The sequence below is a fragment of the Thunnus albacares genome, chromosome 8, assembly GCF_914725855.1.
Source record: "Thunnus albacares chromosome 8, fThuAlb1.1, whole genome shotgun sequence".
In the NCBI taxonomy this organism is placed as follows: domain Eukaryota; kingdom Metazoa; phylum Chordata; class Actinopteri; order Scombriformes; family Scombridae; genus Thunnus; species Thunnus albacares.
Genome location: NC_058113.1, coordinates 15868744 through 15878210, shown reverse-complemented (window position 1 = coordinate 15878210; position 9467 = coordinate 15868744). Strand labels below are relative to the sequence as shown.

Here is a 9467-nt window from a genome sequence, read left to right as displayed (position 1 = left end):
TCTTCTGCCTGCGAAAATTAAACTTATCAGCCACTAATTGGTTAACCAGATGCACAAATGTAGTTCTATTTTCTGAGTAAGATGTTACTGAACTTTTGGTTTCGATTCCACAAAGGAGGATGAATGATGATTATATGATGATGATGTTGATGGTTACATGTGGCTTCTGTCCCTCCATTACTGCAGCAGAGAAAATGAAAATACTGTATTTTACTGTCAAATCTTACAGTAGCCTATTGTAAATGTCCGTTCTTGGTTTTGGCTCCAAAAAGCATCAAAATTTACATTATTTTAGCGTATTTAGGAAGAACAGTACCTTACTGCTAGAATTTGGCTGTATTTTCTACAGCAGTTTATTACAGTGTATGGCAATCAGGGTGAATTGCATCTCATTTCCCACACTGCAAAAAGGAAATTTAGGAAAGTTGTAGGATTATAGGTTATTTTATAGGTATATAGGTTATGGATGATTAAATTATTAATCATTATTAATTATAATTATTAATTATTACTTATTTTTCTTGTCAAAGACAAATAATCTTGTCAAGTATCATATGCACTATAGATAATAGACTTAATTCAAGGTAACTGGTCTTAATTTGTCTTAGTAAGGTATTCAGGGTATTTTTCAGCTGGAGCTGACAAGAAACAAGTCTGAAAAGTGGATTGTACAGTTATCACACTACTATCTCTATTATAAGAAAACAAGATTGCTTTGCTTATTTAAAAAATTAGACCACAAACTGAAGTGCTTGAAGATATTAATTCCTAAACTGAGCCAAATTAAAAGGTAGGCCCTGGTAGACTTCTGATTGAGACGCATGGCACAACTCATTAACTGAGGTGACTTCAAAGACAAAAAAATCTAGTGTCAAGCATCTTTAACTTGAATTTCTGACAGTTCATTGCGTACCGTATATGAAGCACTAGTTTAAGGTTTGGTAGTGTTTGATAGTGGCTAGATTATTATGCTAGTTTCAAGAACTTATTAAGTCATTTTTTCTTACCCCATTGGCACATTTTCTTGCTTGAAATGATCAAATTTCACTAGTTCCAAGAATACGTTGTATTATTTCTGGTAGTCAAAAGGCTGTGGAATTTAAAAAAACTATGGGCTAATATAACTAATAACTAAGGGTAAATATGTCAGACTGTGAAATTTTCATGAAACTCGAGTATAGCCATCACTCAAAGTTTACTGAATGACAATAGTTTGTCATTCAGTACCTTCCCTCCCCCATAGATGACAAAGGCATCACAATTGATCAATGATGAAACAATCCAAGATTTAATGTACAAGAATCAAGGTTTACAATACTGAAACAGTCATTATTAGATGGAAAAACAGGTTTACAACATTCCTCATTTCATGCAGTTGGAGATTAAAAACATTTTTCATTTCGATGTCAAGGCTTATGACGGTTCAGTGAAAATCACACCTACACACAAGACAGCACATCCCATCATCACTCATTACCGAGGTTTCTTGGTAGCATATGACCTTAACAACTAAAACCTGTATTTTATCCTCATAAGCTGAACTTGTGTGTTGACATAACAAACCAACATCAATACTAAGGAGGGATAATTAGCAACTTCTACAAAATGTTGCTTTTCAGGGAACTAGTGCAGCCAAAACATTCAAGCTGTGTTAACAGAATTTTATATCTTTTATTTAAGGTAATGGTGTTTCTCTGAAGCTGATATGTGAATAATATAAAAACAAGTTTGTCAAACAAATTTATTTCTTCTTGGTTTAAGAAAACAAATACATATATATATATTACTTTTAAACAAACTGTAGGATGCAAGTAAGATTAGTAAGATTTGAACATTTCAGAAGTTTGGTGCCCCTCACTGGTGGCATCTGGAGCTACCAGCTGGTGTTTCCTGAAGTTTGGTCACTGCCTTTTATAGTTTCCTTTGATCATCTGAAAGAAGAGGAAAATAATAATAATAATAATAATAATAATAATAATAATAATAATAATAATAATAATAATAATAATGATGATGATGATGATGATGATGATGATGATGATGATGATAATAATAATAATAATAATAATAATAATAATAATAATAATAATTATTATTATTATTATTATTATTATTATTATTATTATTATTATTATTATAAACATTTGATGCAATTAGATTTTTTTAAAACATGTTTGATGTTTAAAGCTGAATTAAGCAATAGTATATTAACTTTGAGTCAAATTATGACCAGCAAACATAGTATCCACTTTTAAATCTCTTCTTAACTGTTTTTTATCTTATGGCTTCTAATAGTTTGAGTAACAATTTTCAATTTAATTTTTCTTTGTTTGTTTTTACTGTAAATCACTTTTTAATTTTTGTTTTAAACTGTGCAATATAATTAAAATTATTATCATTATTTAATGTAATGTGAAAAGGGTCACTTGTAGCAACAAACCCACAAAAATCACACAACTCTCTGCCACTCTCAGACCTTTGTAGCGTCTTTTAGCTAATTGTTTTAAATGTGTGGACTGCATACTGAGGTCCAATCACAATGACAGCAGAATTATTGATTAATGAAATAATGCTTATTAAATGCAAAAGCCTGCGATCAGATGTCCAATGAGTCAAAGTTGCTCTGTGTCTGCTAGTTGTGTAAGCAAACAACTGTGTGTGGACCAGCTTGTCTTAGATTTCTTCTGCCTTATTGTGGCCAAAAAAGTATCAATGCGACTGAATAATTAAAAAATGCATGTCTGAGTGAAATGTGGTTAAAGTGTAAATTCTACACAATTAATGAAGGAAACTTCTCACCTATAGCAGTGAAGTTCTGTTTTTCACTTCTCATGTTTAGACTCTCCTGATTCGTACATATAAAAAGGGGAACAAAAAACAACAGGATGTTATCTGACATAAATACAAGCACGTATTTTATCAAAAATAACAAGAATACACCCATCAGATCAGTGATGCATTGATGTGTGAAGGTTTGCAGTTGGAACAGTACAGAACTAGTTGCTAAAATATGTGTGAAGATACAAAACCCTTACACTGCCTCTTGCCTTTAGTAAGAATGGCCGACAGTAATTAAATGTAAAATAAATCAATTGTTTATTGATCTTTCTGTAGCATCTCACTCCCCAAAATCAAAAGCCAGTTTTTCTCACCTCCGAGACAGTCTGGAAAGCCGGTTCCACATGCTAAATGTGACCAAAAATTAAAACAATACATAAATCACATTCTCATAATAATGTAGAAGAATTGAAAATGCACATCAGTGAAGCACCACACACTGAATCTGATCCACAACCTTTTTGTACTTACCTGCCTTCCTGATTTTGGAGCTCTGCAATGCGATTCCTTGAGCAGACAGGAAAAAAAATTACTTTTTATTGTGGAGCACATACTGAACATAAACTTCACAAACTTTCATGTGTTAAAAATGAAACAGGGTTGAGAGGAGAGATGCTATTGCTGATCTGATGTGCTCTTGCTATCAGTTTATGTCTGTAAAATGAAATAACTCACTTGTATTTTTTCATCATGAAAATGCAGAGGCCTCCAAAGATCACAGCAGTGCCGATCCCCACTACTGCAGGAATGATGATGTGGTTATAGTTTTCTTTACCTGCAAACAGACAGAATTCATATATGAGCAATTCATCCTTTATTGCACAAACAGAGCAGAGACAACATCCAGTATATGCTTCAAAATAATAGACATTCTAAAAATTCAATACAGCTAATGTTAGTATGAGATTATATGTGGATATTATGATGAGCTACACTAAAGCTGATATCAGTATCCTCAGTGTCATGCTTATTAAGCCAATGATCGACTGTTCATGTAATAAATAGCAGCAGGACTTTATCATCATGGACCAATGTTACCTTCAATATGACCACTCCCACTATTAAGCTTAAAAGATTCACAAATATTCTCTATTGGACAAATGAACAAATGAGATCTCACGTTTTATATAAAGTGTCATTTTTTCAGTGGATGTCTTCAGGCCATTAAATTTGGCTGTGCAGGTGATGTCTGTGTGGTCGTCCTTCTCCTCAGGGATGACAATCAGAGTGGACTGAACCTCCCAGAAGCCACCATGAATTTCTCTGTGAAGTTCATTGATATCATCTGCAGTGCCTCTGCTCCATGTGAGTTTAGGTACATGGGAGGGGCAGGTATGGCGGACTGAACAGGTGATGGTGTAGGAACGACCTTGAACTGCTGCCTTTGGGTGAATCAGAGTTGGTTTTGGAGGTTCAGCTATGAATGAAAAAAGGACAAGGCAGAGATAAAGAAAGAGGTACATTGTTGTTACATAGAAAACTGGTATGGATTTAAGAATTGTTGGAAAGTTTGTGACATACTGATCATTTTAAAGAGGACGCAATTGTCAACAAAGGAGAACTTGTCAATTTTGGATGTTTCAGTCCCTGTTGGTACTAATTCAATCCGAAAACAGAAAGGGCCATTATCATGATCTTTAATTTCAGTCATTAGCAAGGTGCAGTTTCCTTCGCCCAAATTTCCCAACAACTGTGTGCGGCCCCGAAAGTTTTCCACGATCTGCGTCTGATCCTCATGATAGATGCAGTCATCTGGCTTTGCTTGACGATGCCAGATCCCCCTGAGTCTGGAGTGGGGCAGCCTTTCTTTAGCATGGGTGAATGAACAGGGTATCACGACACAGGATGTAACCAGGGCGTCAAGGTTTTTTGGAACAGTTGCCGTCCACTCTCCAGTTAACACAGGGCTGCAAAGAGCTGAAAGAGAGTAACAGAAGATACAAAGAAACAATAACTTCTTGGAGTTTAACTGGGGTGTATATAGGAAAGAAATTTGAAACAAAGGGGCAACTAATCATGTTACCTGCCAAAAGCAGACAGAATATCATCATCTTTCTCTCGTTCTCCATACTTCTCCGACTTGTTGCTGGTGTATTACACTGTGGGATGTTCAAATGATAATGATCAAAATGAAGTGGATGATTTTCAAGCAAGATGACATGCAAATTACAATAAAGTTGCAAAGGTGAAATCTCTTGAAAGGGTATTGGATTCATATCACAAATATGGACATTAATAATATCCTCATATAAGATATATTTATATTAAATAATCAAAAGTGAAAATATTTATTATCTCATTATGTGAACAGGTAATCATGTGACAACAAATTAAAAAGGTATAGTTCACATTAGAGTGGTAAGCAAAACAGAGCAAAAAAATGCTTTTTGTCATGCCAAGTAAATTCATCATGTTACTAAAGTTATCAGTCTTGTATCTTAATTAAAAAAGATAAGTTTTGGACATTATTACATGTTAATTTAAGTCAGTGTAAGCTACAAAACAAGGTAATAAACTCAGCATAATTGTGGATCTGAGCCACTGTGTGAAACAGTTTTGTCAAAATGGAGGTTGTGGGGTAAAATGTGCCAGTGATGTTGGGGCAAGTTGAGTCAATGGCTCAATTTACCCCCCAAAATATTTTCTGATATTCTAGAGACTAGAGACCCTGTTCATGTTAATGTTTGATCATTGTTACAAGTGTTACAATGTTGATGAATAAATACCTAATTGTTGACTAATGTTAAGTTTAAATTAAAGGAAAAGCCAACATAAAGTGTCTTAGTAAGGTGTTGGGCCACCAGAACAGCATCAATACACCTTGACATTGAATCTACAAGTCTCTGAACTCTACTGGAGGGATGAACACCATTTATCCAAAAGATATTCCCTGATGTGGTGTTTAGATGACGGTGGTGGAGAGTGCTGTCTAACACGTCAGTCCACATCTCCCTTAAGTGTTCAGTTGGGTTGAGATCTGGTGACTGTGAAGGCCATAGCATATGATTCACATCATTTTCATAATCATCAAACCATTCAGTGACCCCTTGTGCCCTATGGATGGGGGCATTGTCATCCTGGAAGAGACCACTCCCATCAGGATAGAAATCTTTCATCATAGGATAAAGATGATCACTCAGAACAACTTTGTATTAATCAGCAGTGACTCTTCCCTCTAAGGCAATAAGTGGACCAAAACAATGCCAGCAAAGTGCCCCCCACAGCATAACAGAGCCCCCAGACCCCCTCACTGTAGGGGTCAAGCATTCAGACCTGTACCAGTTTTTCCTTTAATTTGTCACCTGTCTGTTTACACAAAAGCACACTTACACACACATTCTTTCTGTAACTAACACTCACAGTTTAATCTTTACTGAAAGTGTTGAGGTAACATGTTGAACAACTGGACACAAACATATCATTTTACTTAAAACTATGAGTTTTTGCCTTTGTTAAATTGATTGCATTAATAAAGCTCAGAATTATCTCAAATTTGTTTGATTTTATGTAATTTTTATATCAGTATTTAATGGTAGCACTAATTACCCCTAGAGCACTCAATTTACCCCATCCCCATGCTCATTTTACACCTACCTTGGGGTAAGTTGTGCCATAGGACTAACTTTTTTTGATGGCTCATTGTCCTAAAACCATAATAATTAGATAACTTGTTTTAATTTCTGTGGGTACACAACAACCTGAGGTATATATAGTAACTATTATTTGAAACAAATACACTTTCATTTTGCAGTAAAATCATCAAATGTAAAAAGTGGCTCATGTTACCCCGTTCTCCCTACTATATTTAAGTAAAATGTGGTGTTATCAGAATCTTACCTGATACCGCTGTTGTCTGGATGATCACAGCTGTTTGTGTCTGCTATCCTGGAGTTCAGTTCATGAAGACATGAACTGAAGGGGTTTCAGGAAACACTGTGGGCAAAACAACTAAAAAAATCTTCTTGTGTGCGGTGGGAGGGTTAGAGCAGCTACAGTACTGTATTGTAGAGGCAGTGGCAGTAGAGTTCATGGTCTAGAAGGCAGGAGGTTGTCTCTTCTCTATGTGCATACTACAGTAATACACAAGACCTATCCCTTGGTGTTGTATATACTTTTTTCTTGACTTAGATCTTGGGTTTTAAAATCAACAGCACTCTGGTGGATAATGTGTGATGATCCATGATTCCCATGAGTGCATCTTTAAGACAGAAACCCCTGGCTCTAATTTCATGGACATTCTGACAGTGAAGTCAGAAAGTTGTTTTGGCTCTACACTGGCACACTGGATTTAAAATGAACCAGTGTGTGATGTTTAAGTGACTTTCAGCTTTAAAGGATTTAGCTGGTGATTTTCTTTATTTTTCTTAGTGTCAACAAATCTCACGTCAGAGCCAAACCAAAAATGAACTCATTCTACTTACAAGTACTGTGCATGTATCCAAAGTCTGATGTGTCATATTCCTCTGTGCCATAGACCTCTGTTGTCCAAAAACTATTAAAAACACGTCATGCAGGTGAGTCCTCCAGCCAGCCAATCACAAAGCTTCAAATTCTGGATTCAAAATCCAATTCATCCCCGGGGCACTCTTAAATCTATGTTTTTTTATTGAAAGATCATCATCAAAGAGTTACATAAAATAACACAAATTACATAACAGCTCAAATAATTATTACACTATGCAAAGACAATGATTCAAATAACATGCAGCTGTGTGGTTTCAGCCATAGACTTTAAAAAATATGGACATAGTCGCTGTGATGTCACCCATCGCTTTGTGGACTGCAGTTTTGAATCCTCGAGTTTAGCGTTTTGACCATCACCAACTTGGATTTGAGCTTCGCCATGTTTGATTTTTGGAGCCAGAAGTGACTATATTTGGATGACAGGATGGAGCTGACCTGAGCTCATTTGCAGTCTATGGTTAACTGTGATCATGTTAATAATAATATTAATTTCTGCTTGCAAAAAACAGGCCAGAAACCAATCAAACTAAATATACTTACCAGAGAAACAGAAAGCTGATTCCTAAGGGAGTCTTTTAGTACAACCAAATGCTGAACTATAACACTATTTATAGGTGACGAAAATGTTATGATTAACTTTCATGAACTGAAAGCACATTGTGAAATAACAGCAGCTGTCTTAAGTTCACAAATATCCTTATTTTTTTAAATTCTAAAACTTTAAAAAAACAAAATGTTCTATTCACAAAGTAGTTACAGCACATATTTTCACAGAGGTCAGCAAGTGCTTTTGGTTTTAATTTGTGCTTCTGAGAGTAAAAGGTAAATTGAGGAAAGGTGGAGTTGATCGGATGAACAGTTTAAGAGATATGTGAAGGACATACAGACATATAGAGATTCCCTTTCTGGATAGTTTATAGCCACTTGCTGTAGAATTTTCTGAAGTTATTGAAAATTAATTAACATTTCTTTGGAGTTGTTGATTTATAAGCTGCAAGTGGCATAACAATTAAACATTAACATCAGAGGTTTGGTTGACACTGACATTGTTTTTGTTAACTTTTGTTTTTGCAGGGCAGAACAGGTGCAAAAAGCCCAGGAGGAAAACAAAACCACATGAACGCCTTGGTAAGGGAAAGATAGTCAATTGTTTTCCTCCTGCCAATATTAAAGGAATCTTTAAGCCAATAAACAATAACAAAGCTTTTTTAATTGGCCCACACTAACTATTTTAAAACCCCCATAATGCTGTGGTAATATGCAAGGTATTCCCTTAATATTTACATGTATAAATCTTTTCAACTAAAATGTTAAATATGCAAATAAATGAGTGATCTGTGAGCCATACACCGGCAAACACCTTTTACAAATCTTGCAAATATTGTGAGTTGGGATGCAGATTTGGTACAAGCAGAAGAAACCATCAGATCAGTGCAGCCATACTTAACATGGTTTCAAAGTTGTAATAAGTCATATTATAAATGTGGAGAAATTGAATTTTTGACCTAGAGTTTGGGTTTCTATTTACAATCTGGTTTCTTTTTTTTATAGCGTGTCTCAAAAATGCTGATGAAGGGCTTGATCCCAGGAGGAAACAAAAGCAGCAGTGGTCTCCACCTGAGGTTGCAGCAGCGCTGAGACATTTCAAAGGTCTCATCAACAACGAGAAACTAGCGACAGTGATTGAGTGTCAGCAGTGCAAGACTGCTGAGCATCCTGCTCTAGCCAATCGCACAGTTCAAAACATAAGAGACTTTGTCAGAAATCGTGGCATATCCTTAAAGAAGAAAAGTGGTGACTGAACAGCCGCCATTTTTGTTTTCATTTGTGAAGATCTCCTTATAGTTAAAGCTAAAGGTTTATATCTGAATTATAGAATTGTCATGCTCTGACAAAAAACACAATTAAATTTAAGGCCTTGTTCACTGACTTCTGCATGTGGTTTAATTTCCTTATCTATCATCTATCCATTACAAGGCTGTACCTGATGTAGATAACCAGTTCACATAAAAAGCATCACGTGTTTTAGTAACATGCCAGTATTAGCCCTTTGTTATAAAATGGTCCTCACAGATCAGGTATGTCTTTCCATTTCTCAGTGCTGTTGTGTAAAACAATTTGTCCTCATATATTAGGTGTGTCCTTTTAATGCACACTGCCTTCAT

At 35.4% G+C, this 9467-nt stretch overlaps 1 protein-coding gene across 1 annotated transcript; it reads right to left on the bottom strand.

Annotated features, from left to right (window-relative positions):
• Positions 1–1265: 1265 nt before the first annotated feature.
• LOC122987088 (myelin-associated glycoprotein-like) lies at positions 1266–6842 on the bottom strand. Its single transcript, XM_044358743.1, has 9 exons — positions 6676–6842; positions 4862–4937; positions 4360–4755; positions 3959–4255; positions 3514–3613; positions 3310–3345; positions 3153–3185; positions 2800–2845; positions 1266–1931 (listed from the first exon to the last, which is right to left on the bottom strand). The coding sequence occupies exons 2-8, from the start codon at positions 4905–4907 to the stop codon at positions 2836–2838; spliced, it is 918 nt and encodes a 305-aa protein (XP_044214678.1). The 5' UTR covers positions 4908–4937; positions 6676–6842; the 3' UTR covers positions 1266–1931; positions 2800–2835.
• Positions 6843–9467: the final 2625 nt, after the last annotated feature.